This window comes from Microcebus murinus, chromosome 4 (assembly GCF_040939455.1).
Source record: "Microcebus murinus isolate Inina chromosome 4, M.murinus_Inina_mat1.0, whole genome shotgun sequence".
In the NCBI taxonomy this organism is placed as follows: Eukaryota; Metazoa; Chordata; class Mammalia; order Primates; family Cheirogaleidae; genus Microcebus; species Microcebus murinus.
Genome location: NC_134107.1, coordinates 61313958 through 61333802, shown reverse-complemented (window position 1 = coordinate 61333802; position 19845 = coordinate 61313958). Strand labels below are relative to the sequence as shown.

The 19845-nt window shown below is 34.9% G+C and overlaps 1 protein-coding gene across 2 annotated transcripts in view; it reads right to left on the bottom strand.

Annotated features, from left to right (window-relative positions):
- The window catches only part of UVRAG (UV radiation resistance associated), a 275388-nt gene that overhangs the window by 135275 nt on the left and 120268 nt on the right, over window positions 1-19845 (bottom strand). For both annotated transcript variants that reach the window (XM_076002321.1, XM_012744895.3), the window contains exon 7: window positions 6594-6699. In XM_076002321.1, the coding sequence (XP_075858436.1) occupies window positions 6594-6699 (106 nt within the window). The remainder of the gene's footprint in view (window positions 1-6593; window positions 6700-19845) is intronic.

The window sequence follows — 19845 nt, the reverse complement described above, 5'->3', positions numbered from 1 at the left end:
ACTCTGGGAGGCTGAGGCAGGAGGATCACTCAATGTCAGGAGTTCGAAACCAGCCTGAGCAAGAGCAAGACCTCCCGTCACTACTAAAAATAGAAAGAAGTTAATTGGACAACTAATATGTAGAGAGAAAATTAGCTGGGCATGGTGGCACATGCCTGTAGTCCCAGCTAATCAGGAGGCTGAGGCAGAAGGATTGCTTGAGCCCAGGAGTTTGAGGTTGCTGTGAGCTAGGCTAACACCACGGTACCCTAGCCTGGGGAAGACAGTGAGACTGTCTCAAAAACAAAAACAACCAAAAAACAAGATTGTAATATACAAGATGAATATATTAAAATTAATTATAGTTGTGTACACTAGGAGCAAAAAAATGGGAAATAAAAATTCAAAACCAATTCCATTTGCAATAATGCCTTCCCTGCCCCAAATTCCCACAAAAAATTTAGGAATAACTGTAACAAAAAGATGTCCAAAATCTCTACAGTGAAAGCTACAAGACATTATTGAGAGATTTGAAGAAAGATCTAAATAAAAGAGATATATGCCACATCATTGATTGGAGGACTCAATATCGTTAAGATGGGAATTCTCCATAATTTTATCTACAAATCCTTATCAAAATTCCAGCAGGCTTTTTTTTAATAGAAATTAACAAATTGATTCTAAAATTCACTTGAAAATACAAAGAACCTAGAAAAAACACAGGAATTTTAAAAAAGAACAAAATTGGAGGACTTACTCTACCTGGTTTTAAGACAGGAAATCTACAATAAAAACGGAGTTTGGTATTGGTGAAAGACAGTTAAACACATAGATCAATGCAACAGAATAGAATAGAGAATCTAAAAACAGATGCCATGTATATGGTCAATTGATTTTAGGCAAATATGTCAAGACAACTAAATGGGTAAAGGAAATACTGTTCAATAAATGATGCTAAATCAACTGGATATCCATACAAGGAAAAGAAAAACATTACCCTTACCTTTACTTGGTAGAAAAAAATTAGATCTATGAAATGGATCATAGATCTAAATGTAAAACCCAAAACTATAAAACCGCTAGAACAAAACATAGGAGAAAATTCCTGCATTCTTGGGTTAGGCAAAGATTTCTTATAAAAAAAAACACAAAAAGCTCTAAACATAAAATAAAATTTATTGGATTTCATCAAACTTAAAAGCTCTTTAGAAAATACCATCAAATACACAGAAAGGATCAGGCATGGTGCCTCATGCCTATAATCCTAGCACTTTGGGAGGCTGAGGCAGAAGGATCACTTGAGGCCAGGAGTTCAAGACTAGCCTGAGTAACACAGCAAGATCCCATCTCTATAAAAATAGAAAAATTAGTCAGGTGTGGTGGTGTGCACCTGTAGTCTCAGCTACTTGGGAGGCTGAGGCAGGAGGATCACTTGAGTGCAGAGTGTGAGGTTGCAGTGAGCTACGATGATCTCACTGCACTCTACTTTCCTTTTTTCTCAAAAAAAAAAAAAAAGCAACTTGGAGGAAGAAAATATTCCCAATACACATACCAGAAAAAGGATTTGTATGCAGAAAAACACACACATACTCTTCAACCCAAAAGAAGACGACAAAAATCTTAACAAAAATAAGAAAAGAAATATGAAACTAGTTTACACATATATCAGGACTGAATAAATAAGTAAAATGAATTATAATGGGAGCCAAGTTTCCTACTCTCAGAAAAAGATAATACAAACAGGCAAAGTGACTCTTCATGGGTAAGGCTAGAATGAACCTTGTGGTATTAGAGTTGAAATCATTAGTACAAACTCATGTTTATTTTAATATATGTAGAGATAAAAAGATACATATGTATATATAGCTCTGTCCACTAAGAGGGCCTACAAGCAGTTACAACCCAGTAACAACATCCAATGCCCAGAACTTGTTTCTAAATACCATTATTCAATGAAGGCCAATCAATGGCTGATTTTAGGGCTGGGTCAGGGAAAAACAAGATGAGCCTGGATCATATAGTGCCAGAGGGTAAGAAAGGACTTTAAAAACAAACAAAAAAAGAGATAGAGGCATAGCAAAAGGACACAAGAACCAACTTGAAAGATCTCTCAATGGCCAAAGCCACAAGTAAGGGAGGAAATAAATAATACAGCACTGGATTATAATTCACAGTATAAAACAAATATACATAAATCTATTCTGGTAAATAAATGATTAAATAAATGGGGAGAGGGTCGAATCTTCCTCACAAAGAATTCCAAATAATGCACATAGATACTTCCCCCTCCATGAGTTAGAACTTAATTCCCTTCCTTTTGATTATAGGCTAGATTTCTTTCAAAAAGTGTAGAAAGGGAACTTTATAGCCAAGAAACCTGGGAGACACTACCTTAACCAAATGACCAAGGTCAACATTAACATGATTAGTCATGTCGATTTAAAAAAGAAAAGACAGAGATCAGAGAAGACCAAGAAGACACAATTACTAAATCCAATGTGGCACTCTGGACTGAACACTGAAACAAACAAAAAAAGGCCTTAGAAGCCTGTCTAATCAAGAGGAAAACATCAGACAAATCCTAATCCAGGAATATTCTACAAAATGCCTAACCTGTCAAGGTCATGAAAACAAGAAAAGTCTGAGAAATTTTTAGGACCAAGAAGAGCCTAAGGAAGCATGACTTTAAAATGTAGTATGGTTTCCTGGATGGGATTCTGGACTAGAAAAGGGACATTAGGTAAAAGCTAAGGAAATCTGAATAGAGCATGAACTTAGGTAAATGATAATTTATCAATATAGGTTCATGAATTATAACATATGTCCCATACTAAGGTAAGACGTTAATAATTGAGAAATTGGGTGTGGAATATATAAGGTAAGTCCCTCTACTATCTTTGTGATGATCCTATCAATCTAAAACGGTTCTAAAATAAAAAGTTTATTCATTTAAAAAAAGACATTAATGGAAACAATGGTAAAACTCAAGTAAAGTCCATAGTTAATAGTAATATATCAAAGTTAACTTTTTGGTTTCAACCATGTACCACCATGTCAAATGTACCATGATTATATAAGATGTTAATATGACGGAAAACTGGATGAAAGGTATACGGGAACTTTCTAAATTATCTTTGTAAGTTTCCTATAATTCTAAAATAAAGAGCTTATTTTTTAATGGGCAAAAATACTTGAACTGACATTTTTTAAAAGATACACATGTGATCAACAGGATATGAAAAGTGCTCATTATAAAAATATAATTAGGAACCAAAACATAATTGGGAACCAAAACAAGAAACACTACATAACCATTACATTGGCTAAAATTAAAAAGACTGACCTCTTAAATGAAATGGACAAATCTTTTGAAAGACACAAGTTACCAAAGCTCACTCAAGAAGTAGATAACTTGAATAACCCTGTAACTATTAAAGAAATTGAATTTCTAGTTCAAAATCTTCTCACTAAGAAAACTCCAGGCCAGATATCTTCAATAGTAAATTCGACCAAACATTTAAGAAATAATTCCAATTCTACATGTATTCTTCAAGAAAATAAAAAAAGGAGGAAACACTTCCCCAAAGTGAGTTGAGACCAACATTATCCTGACAAAAAAAACCTAAGGCAAAGAGATTACAAGAAAACAAAACTACAGACCAATATTCCTTATGAATGTGTGTGTGTGTGTGTGTGTATCTCAATCCTTTAAAATTTTTTAACAGATTAAATCCAGTAATATGTGTAAAAAAAAAAAAAAAATTCACCATGCCTGAGAGGGCATTCCTCAAGAATGTGAAGTTGGGTTAACATTCAAAAATCAACTAATGTATTTCACCATAATACTAGAAGAAAAGAGAAAAAGCATATAATTATCTCCACAGATATAGGAAAGGCATTTGGCAAAATCTAAAACATAAGTAAAAATTCAAGATGACAAAAGCAGAAATTTCATAAGAAATATAATTCAATACCCCCCAAAAATGTTGGGCACTGATATTATATGAGAAGATGTCAAATCTTTGAAAGTCATTAAGTGTGAACCAAATTTCTGGTAACAAAGTTAGTTATAAATGGTCTTACAAGGTCATCTGATTTCTTTCAACATCAAATATGCCTTCTGATTGCATTTTTACTTAGACTAAAAATAAAATTAATTCTTATATATTTAAAATGCTTGGGTTGGAGTACGATGGCCTTGGGCTAATCTGAAAAGGCAATGATGAATAAAAGATAATAGTAAATGTTTCTAATATGCAACAGGTAAACCTTAAGGTGACAAACACATATATGGCATTATTCCCTAAAAGGGAACAAGTTAATCAAATTCTCTATTTCTATTTGTGAAATGGTTATGGGAAAATTGCTTCCCTTCTTTAAGCTTCATATTCTTCTCCTATTACAAGAGAACATTATGTGGTCAGGTACAGTGGCTCATGCCTATAATCCTAGTACTCTAGGAGGCCTACGTGGGAGGATCACTTGAGGTCAGGAGTTTGAGACCAGCCTGAGCAAGAACAAGACCCATCTCTACAAAAAAATAAAAAAACTAGCTGGGCACACTGGCACACGCCTGTAGTCTCAACTACTAGGGAGGCTGAGGCAGGAGGATCGCTTGAGCCCAGCAAGTTTGAGGTTACAGTGAGCTATAATGATGCCACTGCACTCTAGCTAGGTCTAGCCAGGGCAACCAAATGAGACACTGTCTCAAAAAGAAAGAAAAAAAAAAAAAAGAGGACATTATGTTAGATTCATTCTTAAATTCAACAAATATTTACTGAACACCTACTATGAGTCAAACACTTTTCTAGATGTTGGGGATACAGCAATGAAAAAAAAGGGCAAAATCTCTCCCATTATAGTTTCAAAAATCTCTTCCATTAGTTTGGAGAGATAGAAAAATATGTAAAATATATCATAAATGGCAATACATACTATGGAGAAAAATAAAGCTGGAGAGGGTACAGAATGTACTGAGAGGATGGGTGTAGTTTTAAATGGGGTTATTAGAGAACTAGATGATTTCTAGGTTCATGTTCAGTTGAAAAATCTAATGATATTCTACTACGTAGACTAGGCAGAATAAAAACACACAATGAACCTCTGAACCTGAACTGACCTCTTTAAACTCATACATTCTATCACCTTGTTCTGTGTGTCACCACTTATATTTGTTAAAAAAAGGAATAAAATACACTTTTCCATACTGAAATAAAGCATATGTTGTTATTTAATGAAACGAGTCATCTCCCAGTCTTACTTTGGGAGAAGAAAATAAAAAAATAAATAAAACCTAGCAATTTCTCCCCAGATAAAAGTTCTAAAAATTTAGCAATTTCGCACACCACAGAAAGGATTAAAATTAGCTATTTTTTCTCCTTCTGCAATATATTTATGGTCTGGAATTTGGTCCTTTATTGCAACTGAATTACAACAAAAGCTTGGTTTAACAGTGTCTCTAAAATGGAGGATTTTTTTTATAGACAAGGAAAATAACACAAATAATAAGGATTACTACTATAGTTTTGTGGCTACCATATTTTATATGTCTGCTACGTGGCACGTATAGCACAAGCTATTTTATATATTAGGTTGAACTATATGAAATTGTCATTTATAGGTCAAGATCAGCATTTCATACAGTTTGAGCTAACATATTAATTTAAAATTCCACAAGAGAGAAATCTATGTAGGTTAAGTGAATTGCTACTTTTCTAGGGTTCTGCTATGATACTAATATTATTATCTTGGACAAATCTTCACGGTAACAAGGAGCTTTTATTTGGGGATATAAAGGCCCTCTGCCAAGCTGACAGTGGTATAAATGACAACAGGAAGATGCTGCTTTTCTATGATCATGAGTCTGTGCAAACAAATACTAACAAAATTTTATCCAGAACTTAAAGATTTGGATTTCAAGTATCATAACCCATAGCACAAATTTCATCCAAAGCTATTCATAGCCATGTGGCTTTATTTTAAGAAAAGTTCAAGTTTTTAGCCACTATTCTGTTTATAAAAACAGAATCTTCATTCCAAAACAGATATTTTTTTTTCCTCCACTAGGAGAAGTATAAAGCAACCCAAAATTACGCTAATATCTCAAATCTGTCCTTTTGGGTTGAGATTTCTATTTGTTTGGAAATGCCTCCTTACAAGAATATTTCCCAAAAGAGAATACTGTCCACAAACCAGCCTATTATGCTCCATCCAAATAATTATTACATTCATCTTTTAAAAGTAGATTAGGCCCTATAGTTTATTATTTTTCCTCCTGGCAGCTATTTTTCATTCACAATACAGTTCATATTTAGAGTTCACATTTATAATACATTAATAAAATAGCCTGTTAATTATCTTCTAAGTAAGTGTATATAATCTAAAGTTTCATTTAGTAGAATAAGGCAGGCACTTTGTATGTAACATTATTAGCAGATGGGAAAGTTAAATTCCAACATTTAAATGGCAACAGAAGTCTCAGTGAAACATTAAGAAAATCATATATTATAATAACTACCTAAAGTTTTCTAGAAAAAAGAAAATTAATACTAGAAGAATATGATACTCCCCTTTAGAAATCAAGAAGAGTAACAGGTAAATACACAAAAACCTACCAGCTCATTGCTTGTAGATGTGAGTCTTAATTTTTCTTCAATTTCCTTTCCAATTTTCTGAACAGTTACCTGAGTCTGTTTAATTGCACACTGGGCTCTATGAAGCCTAGAAATATAAGTTATAAAAAATATAAGTGAGTTAACTGTAAACACAGAGCCACAGATATAAATGACAAACCTTCCAGGATAAACAGAATAATGAACTCAACTGATTGTTTCTCAATTCTCTAGCGTATTTACAATGAAATAATGGGGATTACAACAAATCTTAAAACAATAAAGCTCTAAAACATGCTTTCCATTTCTGCCTGTCTGCTTCGGATTTATTGAGAGCTAGGATGAAGAACTCATAGGATTCTGGAAGAGGCATTAGAAAATAATATGGCCAAATCCTATCATTTTACAGATGTGGAAACTGAGACCCAGAGAATTAAGTGGATGGCTAAAGTCACCGAGAGAGTATCATACTATTGAGGCTGACTATTACTACTTGATATCCATAAATAAAAAAAGAATTCACAATAGTCTCAGTTAAGAAGGTTAAACCAAAGCAGCCAGCACTCTGAAACAGATGAGAGAAAATCAAAAGACACTGGAAAGACAAAGTAATAGGATGATTTAAATATCGGACCAGGGTCTAAATATTAATAGCAACTACATTCTCAGTAAGGTCTCTTTCAAGGAACACTGAAAAAACTAAGAGCTATTTTTCTTCTTTGCTTTAGTTATGGCTTTGTGGGATTTTTCTTTTTGGTCTCTGTCTGTAATCTAGCTCATATATTTCTCATACATTTCATAACAAAAAATGGTCAAACTGTCTTCATTTGCAGACAACATGATTGTCATGTGGAAAATCATTAGGAACCTACAAAATAAGTACTAGAATTAATAAGTAAATTTAGCAAGGTCATTGGATATAAGATCAATATACCAAAAAAAATCAGTTATATTTCTGTATGCAGGCGTATCTCATTTTATTGCACTTTGCTTTATCGTGCTTCTCAGATACTGTGTTTTTCTGCATAAACTGAAAGTCTGTAGCAACTCTGCACTGAGCAAATCTACCAGCACCATTTTTCTAACAGCATGTGCTCACTCATGTCTCAGTGTCACACTTTGGTAAGGTGTTATTTCAATTGTTTTTCATTATTATACCTGTTTTAGTGATCTGTGATCAGTGATCTTTGATGTTACTATTGTAATTGTTTTGGGGTACCACAAACCATACACATATAAAATGGTTAACTTAATTGATAAATGTTGCCTATGTTCTGACTGTGCCTCTCACTGGCTGTTTCCTGGTCTCTTTCTTGTTGGGCCTTCATATTCCTGAGACACAAGATTATTGAAATCAGGCCAATTAATAACCCTAAAATGGCATCTCACTGTTCAAGTGAAAGGAAGAGTCCATGTCTCTTACTTTGAACCAAAAGCTAGAAATAATTAAGCTTAGTAAGAAATTAATGTTGAAAGCCAGATAAGCCGAAAGGTAGATCTTGCACCAGTCAGACAAATTGTGAATGCAAAGGAAAAGTTCTTGAAGGAAATGAAAGTGTGACTACAGTGAACAAATGAATTATAAGTGAAATCAGCCTTCTTGCTGATACGGAGAAAGTTTTAATGGTCTGGATAGAAGATCAAAGCAACCACAATATTCCCTTATACCAAAGCCTAATCCAAAGCAAGGCACTAACTCTTTTCAATTATATAAAGGTGAGGAAGGTGTAGAAGAAAAGTTGGAAGCTAGCAGAGATTGGTTCATGAGGTTTAAGGAAAGAAGCCATCTCCAGAACATAAACATACAAGGTGAAGCAGCAAATGCTGATGTAGAAGCTGTAGCAAGTTATTCAGAAGATCTAGCTAAGCTCATTCATGAAGGTGGCTATACCAGCAAAAATACTATGACTTGCTGTAAGGCTCAGATGATCATTAGTAGTTTTGTTAGCAATAAAGTATTTTTATTAAGGTATATACATTGGTTTTTAGACACGATGCTATTGCATACTTAATAGACTACAGCATAAAATAAATATAACTTTTATATTCACTAGGAAATAAGAAAATTCACATAACTTGTTTTATTTCAATATGCACTTTATTGTGGTAGCCTGGAACCAAATCTGCAATATCTTCAAGATTTTCCTGTATTAGTCACAAACAACTGGGATATGAAATTTAAAAATAATACTTTTAAGATAGCATGAAAAAACACAAAAGACAGAAATAAAATGAACAAGAGATGTGCAAGACCCAATCCTGAAATAACAAAACACTGGTAAGATAAAGTAAAGAAGAACTAAATAAATGGAAAAATACACCATGTTCAAGGACTGGAAGATCTGGCATTAAGATGTTAGTTTTCCCCAAATGGGTAAACTGTTTCACAGTCCCAGTCAAAATCTCAACAGGCTTTATTTTATTACAGAAATTAAGACGCTGATACTATAACTTATATTCAAAGTAAAGAATCTAGAAGTCACAAATCGTTCTTGAAATCTGCCATATTTCAAGACTTCTATAAAATTATTAATATATAATCAAGACAAGACGGTATAGGCATAAGGATCAGAAAATAGATCAATGGAACAGAATAAAGAGCATAGAAATAGAACTACTATGTTTCCCTGAAAATAAGACAGGGTCTTATATTTACTTTTCCACAAGAAGACACCCTAGGGCTTATTTTCAGGGGATGTGTTATTTTTTTTTAAGTACGGTACAACAATCTACATTTATTCAAATATAGTTAAGTCGTCTTCTTCTGAAACGTCATCATAGTAAAATGGCAGCCACAGCTTTCCTTCTTCCCCCTGGGGACACACAATACCTAAAGCGGAGCGTCCTGCTCCTCACTTCACTGAGGAGACTTTCCCCTCAAAGCCTCAGCTTGCAGCACGCACAGGATGGCCTGACAGGAGGAGCCAACCTTGTTGGTGGGGCTGTCCGCACCTTTCTGGTCACCTCTGGGATAGTAGCTGTCACAGTGGGGCAGATGAGAAGGGCTGCTCTCTTCTTTACCGCTCCTTGAGGAAATGCATGGGTTGTGCAGATACCCTGCGTAGCCACGCCCATCACTAGGTCTTATTTTCGGGGTACAGCTTATATTGTATAAATGCTTAGAAATCCTGCTAGGCTTATTTTATGGGTAGGTTTTATTTTAGGGGAAACACGGTACACATATAGGGCAAACTGATTTATGATAAGGAAATCAAGGCATATCAGTGGAGAAAACAAAGTTTTTAAAGCCAGGGTACTAGACCACTGAATAAATATAGAAATAACTGAATCTCACCCCCTACCTCACAGCACACAGGACAAATTAATTTAAGGAAGATCACAGTAAACAAGAACAGATATAACCAATCTGCGGTGACAAATCAAAAGAGTGGCTAGTTGCCTATATGGGGTGGAAATAACTGGCAGGGAGCAGGGAGAACAAAGGAACTATCTTAGGTAATGGAAATATTCTATGTCTTGATTGGGGTGAGGAGTACACCAAAACTCACAGAATTTACACTTAAGATCTGCGCATTTCACTGTGTATAAACTTTACCTCAGTTTTTAAAAATTGGTCATCAATCCTAACCTGAAAGTCATCATATATATGGGAGGTTCATTTTATTAAGGATTTGGTGGCATCAATACCTCTGCCAACGTTATTATTATTATGACACTACACCCTAAAAATACTCATGACATATTCTGCACTTTTGGAAATTGCCTGATAGTTACTGAGGATTTCTTAGGTCATCTAAAAGGGACTGCTTTGCACATGAGATCAGTAATTCAACAAATCTCTCAGGGCTTCTAAGGAATCCACTAGAGGAGATTATACTCCATCCTATTGCCTCTGGCTCTGGGTGTGTTTGTGTGTTAGACAGTAATATTCTCTTACAAATGCATCTCTAAAGCAGTTTAAAGCATGGTAAGGCCTTTTGTGATATGGTCCCTGCCTACATCTCCAGCCTCATCTCCTGATATTTTTTACCTTGCACCCTCAATTCCAGCAATATTGAACAACTGGCAGTTCTCCAAACATATCATGCCATTTCTTCCTTTTGTATCTTTTTATGAGCTGTTTTCTCTGCCTATAAGTTCTCCCTGTCCCTTAACAGGTAAGTAAACTCCTAATCCATTAAGAGGCAGCTCAAACATAACCTCTTCTTCAAAGGCCTTCCCTGACAATTCTAGACAGGTAGAAGCATTCCTTTCCCTGGAAATCATCACGTATATGACACCACCACATCATGTATATGACACCACCACAAATATTATAGAATTACATTTTATAGCAACTATTTATTTCCTTGTCTATTTCCTCACTAGATCTTTGTTAGAAAAAAAAAGAAAAGAAAATCTCATTTTTTCATATATATTCCAAATGCTTACAAAGAAAGGTGGCACAAAGGAAGCACTGAAAATACATTTGCTGGCTGAATGTCTAATGTCTGAACATAAAAGCACAGTTCCAAGATTTGATATTTGTGATTGCTATCAGTGGGACATTAATTGAAAGATCAATGTGTTAGTTTTTTATATTTGTAACTTTAAAATAGTATATCAAAACAAAAATTACATAAATGAAAGACCACGCATTCAGGAAGGGAAACAAGCAATTTTTACTAAAAATGTTACCAGAATTCTAAAAATGATAGGTATTATCAACCCCAAGGAGAAATCGACAAAATAGCCTGTTACTTTAAAAGAAGGAAAGTGCTGCCTCAAAACTTCACTGGTACTATGCAAACAACCTTGTCAAATGGTAAAGACTTTAAAAATAAAAATGATTCATGACCATAATTAATGTATGACTTCAACTATTTGGCTCTCACTGCCCCAGACGCTTTCTGATCTTACCTTAGGGGCTTAAAACACACAGACAGAGTCACATTTCCTCCAATCTTCAGTGTTATCCAAACAGACTTTCAGAGCCCCTGCTACATCAAGACAGAGCTAATAACATCCCCCTCTCAAATCCAACAGGAGAATAAAAGTTTGAAGTGTTTAGGCTGTTAAAAATAACATGGGACATCCTGATTCCCCAGGGGGTGAGGAGGTGAAGGACTAACAAGAAAAGAAACAACTGCTTTACCTCCAAACTGGCTGGCCAGTTCAGAAGAATGTTTCAAACTATGATTTTTCAAACTATGAAAAGAATCTACAAAGAAAGAAATATACATCATGTAGTCATTTGGATGAATGGTCAATACCCAAGCTAATACTCTCAAGCTGAAATAAAACTCATCATCACTGGTATTGGGGAATGGAGATCAAGTAGCTATCTGATAGGTATTCTAGTGATAGGAAATAGAAGCACCTCTATTATTTAATATGATTTCAGAGATTAATAAATTGAAACTGGGCTAAAAAAATGCTTTGAGGTTAGATATTTCTGTGAATGTAAAGATACATTGAATAAAAAGTATTACTTCAAATAAATATTAATAAAAAATTGAGACCATACCAATCAGAATAAGTAAAGGAAAAGACAGAAGATAATTTTGTCTAGCTAATATTGATCACATCACATCAGAAATGCTGCGTTCAACGTTAAGACAGAAAATGACAAATTGGAACACTTATAAAGGCAGTGGAATACAGTTCCATATGGCTTGCAGGGAGATACAAAAAGAAGAAAATACAGGAAAGACAGAAATCTACTGAGACACATAGATACATTATCATTAATGGCTTTGTTTTCCAAACAAAGAAGCTTAGATTTTTATTCTGAAGGCATTAGGAAACTATTAAAAATTTTTAAGCTGAGAAAGATTTAATTACACTTGCCTTTTAGGAAGATCTTTCTTGTAAAAAGCTGAATGAAACAGAGAAAAAAGACTGCAAACAGGAAAGCTAATGTGAGGTTATTTCAACAGACCAAGCAACAGATGTTATTATCTTAAACTAAAATAGTGACGGGAAAGATAGTGTAGATGTGAAAAGTGAGAGAGAAGAAAGATAAATAATGAAGCCAGAAAACAAATTACCAATATCAAGATGAAAGATAAGACATGACTACAGACCCTATAGACATTTAAAGGGAATTAAGGGGAAATTACGAGCAACACTATGCCAATAAATTCAACTTATGCGAAATAGTAAAGCTGCTTAAAAACCACACGTTTCTAAAACAAACAAAATAAACAGAAAATCTGAATCATCATTACCTATTAAAGAAATTAAATTTATAATTAACCTTCTCACATAGAAAACTCTAGGCTCAGATAGCTTCACTGGTGAAATGCCAGTCATATCAAGACTCAATCCAAGAAGAAGAGGGAATGCTTTTCAATTTGTTTTATGAGGCCAGTATAACCCAGACACCAAAGCATGACAAGAACACTACAAGAAAAAAAAAAATTACAGACCAATATGACAAATGAACATAAATGCAAAAATTTAAAAAATGATAACAAATCAACTCTAGTGATATATGAAAAAGATAATAGTTCTTGATCAAGTGGGTTTATCTGAGCAGCACAAGGTTGGTATAATTTTTGAGAATCAATAGATGACAGAATGAAGGAGAAAAATCATATGATTATCTTAAAAGATGTAAAAAAAAAAAAAAAAAAAAGCATTTGACCTTTCTTTGCTCTCTTGCTGAGACAGTGGGTCGGGCCATCCTCTGTGACATATGTATCTCACTCTGTAAACCTATATCTTGCTCTTGCTCTATAATCCTATTTTTCTTTTCTCAATAAACCTCATTTTCGTGCTTGCCTTACTATGGTGCCCCTGGTCATTCTCAGGCCATGAGCACACTCGAACCGCCGTTTCAGACTAGGACCCGGTATCAGTATTGTAAGAAAGCAACAAGACTCTGTTTCTGGAAGATGAGATTATGTGACTGCAGGCTGAGTCCTCCCAAAAGCAGGCAGGAAGACTGAGTGCAGTATGTAGGAAGTGTACTGTGGAAAGAAAGGAAAGGGTGCAAGACTGAGCTGAGGGAGAAGTCAAGTGACAGAGTGGGCTGCGTGATAACCTCCGCAGACTCCACGGAGAAATACAGAACTAAAAACATTCTGTCATCATTCCGCAGAGAGTCGAAATGGCCTGGCCTCCATGATCAGTCACTGGTTGTGGATCTCCTTGGGAAGGGCACGACCTTAGACAAGGAGACTCGTTGTAGTTGAGTCTGAGCCTGAAGGACCTGACAGGTGAAAAGAGCTGGGGAAAAAGCTCTTCCTTGAAGGGGGCTACAGAAGGAGTTTGACGGTGTCCACAGCATATGTTAATGTCACAGGTCTGCATACCAGGTTCCGGTCCATGACACAGGCAAACTAGAAAACATGAGTGTCTTCCATGAGGCTCACTGACAGCTTTTTGAGAAACATGTTTATCTGAGTATGAATCAATATTATTATTTTTCTTAAATTTTTGTTATACACATACACAAACATAGTTCACAAATCTGATTAGCTTTCTTCTACAATTGCAGCCAAAGAAATATTAGTTTATAAACGAGGTTACTGGTACTCTTAGCTCTCTATCCTGTGGTGTATGCTCTGACAATACAGAAGTATGAAATTGTACTGAAGGTTTAGATAATTTTTCTTACTATCAGTCAATTTACATTTTGAAAGTATTAATATAACAATTTAAAATCATAACGACAACTGGGAACCCTGGATCAGTGGACAAAAATAAGATGTTTGAAGCCAGTGTAAATATTCATGATAATGAGGAAAGTTTAGAGCAACCTGACCCATTGTACCAAGCACTGGCAAAGAAGTCAGAGTGCCACGGCAAACACAGCTACAAAACCAAATTCAAAGAAACAAAATTCAAAGAGATAAGAGGAAAGATATAACACTTAGATGTTTATTTAAAATAGGAAGCTCGTGATTGAGGAGCTGCAAATGAATCTAAAATCTAGTGTCTCCTGTAGCTTTTCCTTTGGCAATGATATTTAAAAAATTATCCATGTTTTGGCCGGGCGCTGTGGCTCACGCCTGTAATCCTAGCTCTTGGGAGGCCGAGGCGGGCGGATTGCTCAAGGTCAGGAGTTCAAAACCAGCCTGAGCAAGAGCGAGACCCCGTCTCTACTATAAATAGAAAGAAATTAATTGGCCAACTGATATATATATAAAAAAAATTAGCCGGGCATGGTGGCGCATGCCTGTAGTCCCAGCTACTCGGGAGGCTGAGGCAGAAGGATCATTCAAGCCCAGGAGTTTGAGGTTGCTGTGAGCTAGGCTGACGCCACGGCACTCACTCTAGCCTGGACAACAAAGTGAGACTCTGTCGCAAAAAAAAAAAAAAAAAAAAATTATCCATGTTTTAAAGGAAAAATCACGGGAAATCTTATTAAATAGAGGCATAATAGCTAGAAACAATGCCACAAAAAGTATAGTCTTGCTTGATAGTATCTTCAAGGTTAGATAAACTAGAGGCCTCTGCCTCATTGCTCTGAAACTTTGAAAGGTTTATTTGAATGTAGACTACATCTTAGAAAAAATAGGCAGAGCATGGTGGCTCATGCCTGTAATCCTAGCACTCTGGGAGGCCAAGACGGGCAGATCATTTGAGCTCAGGAGGTTCAAGGTTCAAGGCCAGCCTGAACAAGAGTGAGACTTTGTTTCTACTAAAAAGAGAAAGAGGAAGAGGAAGAAAAAGAGGAAGAGGAAGAGGAGAGAGGAGAAAGAAAATAGCAAGACAACTAAAAAAATTTTTAAAAAGCACTTGATAAAATTCAGTATCTATTAATGATTAAAAACAAAAAACTCTCAACAAGGAGAAAGGGAGCTTCCTGAATCTGAAAAAGAGTTTACACTAAAAATCTACAGCTAATATTATACTTAAGACCAGGAATAAGACAAAGATGTCCACCTTCATATTTCTATTAAACACTCTGTTTGAGGTCCATACCACTAAAAAAAAGAAATAAAAGTCAAAGGTAAAGGAAAGGAAGCAGCAAAAATGTCTACTCACAGATGCTATGATTGTACGTAGAAAAATCCAAAGAAATCTAATAATACAATTCAGCTGCTAGAACTAATAAATTTAGCAAATCATAAGATTCCAGATTAACATATAAAAATCATTTGGTATTTCTATATATTATCAACAAATAACTAGGAAAAAATCTAATAAAGACGTGATTCTGCTGTACACTAGGAATCATAAAACATTGAGAGATATTAAAGAACACCTAAATAAATGGGGACATATACCATTTCAAGGATTGAAGAACTCAATATTGTTAAGAATTCAAGTCTCCCTAAACTGATCTATAAAGTCAAAGCAATCTCAATTAAAACTCCAACAGTTTTTTTGTAAAACTTGGCCAGCTGATTCTAAAATTGATAAAAAATACAAAAGATCTATAATAGATAAGAAAATATTAAAGAAGAACAAAGTTGCAGGGCTTCCACTACCAGGTTATACAACTTCTCATAAAGCTATAGTAAAGGCAGTAGTAGTTATATGAGACTAAACAAATAGATTAATGTAATATAATTCAGATTATAGAAATAGGCTCCTTCCTATATAGTAAATTTATTTATTTTTCATTAGGAAAAGAAAAGCTTTGTCAACAAATAGCCCTGGAATAACCGAATATCCATATAGAAATTTAAAAAATGAATCTTAACCTCTATCTCACCTCATATGCAAAAATTAATCTGAGATGGATTAGAGGCCCAAATGTAAAAGCTAAGACTATAAAGCTTCTAGAATAACAAGTAGGAAAATATATTCATGGCCTTGGATTAGGCAAAGATTAAAAGATTTCTTAAATAGGATTCATCAAAAAGCATTATTGGGAAAATGAAAAAAATCAAGGCATGACCGGGAAAAAACATTTTATATAAAATACATATTTTATATATATATATAGAGAGAGAGATCTATATCTATAGGTATACCTATATATCTGACAAAAGACTTAAAGCCAGAATATACAAAGAACTCCTACATATCAACAAAAAAATTAAAAACAACCCAATAAATAATAAATAAATAATGGGCAAAATATCTGAACAAACACTTCACAAAAGAAGATAAAATAATGGCAGATAAGCACATGAAATGGTATTCATATATTTAGTCATTATAGAATTAAAAATCAAAATAATATACCACCACAAGTCTATTACAATGAATAGAATTTACAAAACTGACAACACCAAATGTTGGCAAAAAGTACAGCAATTGGAACTTTCAAGCACTGTTTGTGGAACCACAAAAATGTATAACTACTTTGGAAAACTGTGTGGCAGTATCTAATAAGTTAAATGTACACCTCTTATATGAGCCAGCAGGACTACTCTTAGACAAAATAAATGAAAGCATGTGACCATAAAAGACTTTATATATAAGGTGTTCTTATCAGTTTTATTCATAATAGCCAAAAAGGGGAAACAACCCAAATGTCCATCAACAGAATAATGAATAAGCAAATCATAGTATATTCATAAAAGGAAATACCACTCAGCAATAAAAAAAAGAATAAACTACTGATCTATACACAACATGGATAAGTTTCAAAAACTATATGTTAAACAAAAGAAGCCAGAAGCCAAAACAGTACACTGTATGATCCATGTATAAGAAGTTCAAAGGCCGGGCGTGGTGGCTCACACCTGTAATCCTAGCACTCTGGGAGGCCGAGGTGGGCGGATTGCTTGAGGTCAGGAGTTCAAAACCAGCCTCAGCAAGAGCGAGACCCCATCTCTACTAAAAATAGAAAGAAACTAATTGGCCAACTAATATATATAGAAAAAATTAGCCGGGCATGGTGGCACATGCCTATAGTCCCAGCTACTCGGGAGGCTGAGGCAGCAGGATTGCTTGAGCCCAGGAGTTTGAGGTTGCTGTGAGCTAGGCTGACGCCACGGCACTCACTCTAGCCTGGGCAACAAAGCGAGACTCTGTCTCAAAAAAAAACAAAAAAAGAAGTTCAAGAAGAGGAAAAGCTAATAAACGATCAGGTAAATAAGAAATGTGCTTGACTCAGCCAGGAGTGGGAATGAGGGTGTCAGAATGACTGGCAAAGGGGAATGAGAGAATTTTCAGGATGATATAAAAATATCTTATACCTTGTTTAAATGATGATAACATGAGTACGAGAATGTTTGTCAAAACTCACCAAACTGTACACTTAAGTTCTCTGCATTTTATTGTATACAAATTACACTGCAAAATAAAAAAAAGGGGAATGACTCCTGGTGTATGGCTTGGGGAATCAGGAAACAGGGTGACGTCACTTATTGAGATGGAGAATACAAGAGGAGCAGTTTGAGAAGAAAGTTCTATTTTCAGTCTGAGATGCCTGTGCAACATCCAAGAGGATGTGTTGAATATGAATTGAATATAAGGATCTGTTGCTCAGGAGACAGATCTTGGCCAGAGATAAAAATGTGGCAATCATTAGCAAACAGATGGTTATTAATGCTATGAAAGTGAATGAGATCACCCTGGAAGACTGTGAGAATGAGAGAGAACAGAGCCTAGAACAAAATCCAGAGGAACATCAATATTTAAGGAATTAGAAAAAAAGAAATAAAAACCTGCAAAAAAAAAAAAAAATTGTGAACCAGAATATCCAGAAGTAGAAAGACAGCTGGGAGACCTGTTGTTACAGCAGTTAAAGGAATAGAATGTCTCAAGGAAGGCATGACTACTGTCACAAATATAAAGTAACCTAAGGCCTAGACAGTGTCTATATATTTAGGAACAAGGACTTGATTAAAGCCATTTCAAATCTGCTCACCTCTCTCCAAATCCACTGCCACCACCACCTTTCACATAGCCAATGGCCTCCTAACTGGTTTCTTAGCTCTAATTCTTGATCTTCTCTATTCCATTCTCTACTTAGTACCAAAGTACCCCTATTCTTCATTTGCTCGGTTACTAATTATAGCTTATCTGCCCCAACAGCCTCCAGAATGGCTGCCTTGTAAATCCATAGTCTGCTTTCACCTATACCACTATGTGCATCACAATATGTCAACAATCTTCCTGGTGGAAAAAGGAAAACAGGCATAAAGACTTTGCCCCAACCAGCAACACAGTCCCATACTCCACATTTTTCTTCTCATAGGCTAAGAAATTTTAAAAAGTTATCATTTATGTTGTAATTACAGAGGCTCTGACACATATCCCTTAGAGACAACTAGAAGTATCACAATGAACAAACTTACACTTTAAAAGTTGAGCACAGCTATACCACTTTATCTTTCTTCATTTCTGATAGACACTAAATGTGTTAGGTACTCTAGGCCCTCTAAGAGCTAGTGTTTGACTGCCTACAACTACATAGGCAATTCTATTGCACACGTTCATTATGTAATGTGTCTAAAGGTAGTTAATAGACAAGTACTTCTAGTTTTGTTGATAACACCTTCCATCAATGATAAAAGGATTTTTCTGATAACTAGAAACTCTGGGACCTATAATTGTTCCACACTAAATACAAAATTTTAAAGAATTCTATTCAAATAAATCCATCTACTCAAATAAATTCCATCAAATAAATTCACTCCATGATAGTCATGAATCACCACAGTGCTCCAGAACTATTAACTGGTGGCACTATCACATAATACTCGTGCCTGCCTTTTCTCTCACTCTTCCCTCCCATATTTAATCAACTAAACCTGTTGATTCTTCTTTCCCAATGCTCTTATGTACATCATTTCCTTTTCATTATTCCCATTATACGCCCCCTGGTTCAGCACTAATAAAAGGCCTTCCTCTTTCTAATTTCTGCCTTCTTCAATCCATTTGCAATACTGCCATCAGAATACTCCTCTAAAACACGTATTTCAATTCTCACTAACGTTGACTCAAATACAAAAAAAAAAAAAAAATAAAACACGTATTTCAAGAGTGTCCTTCAGAAAATCAAAACACTGAAATGGGGATATGAAGACCTTGCAAGTCTTCATGTATCAATAATTAGGATAACTACAGGTAAATTAGAATTCTATATATAAAACAAAAGAACAACAACAAAAAAAAACACACCATGTACCAGAACTAAATGATCACAAATTCTAAAGTTCTATGAGCAGATATTATCTTTGCTTGAAAACATCCCATGGCTATTTAAATACAGACTAAAACTCTATCATTTTAGCCTGGCAATTCAAAGTCTAATAAAATCTAGCTAGGTATAATATTAATATTTATTAAAACCCTGAGGCCTAATACAGTGTCTGGCACATAATATATATTTATTTAATAAATCAACATTGAATGAATAAACATTTATTTAGTGCTTGCTATGTGCCAGGCGCTGGGGCTA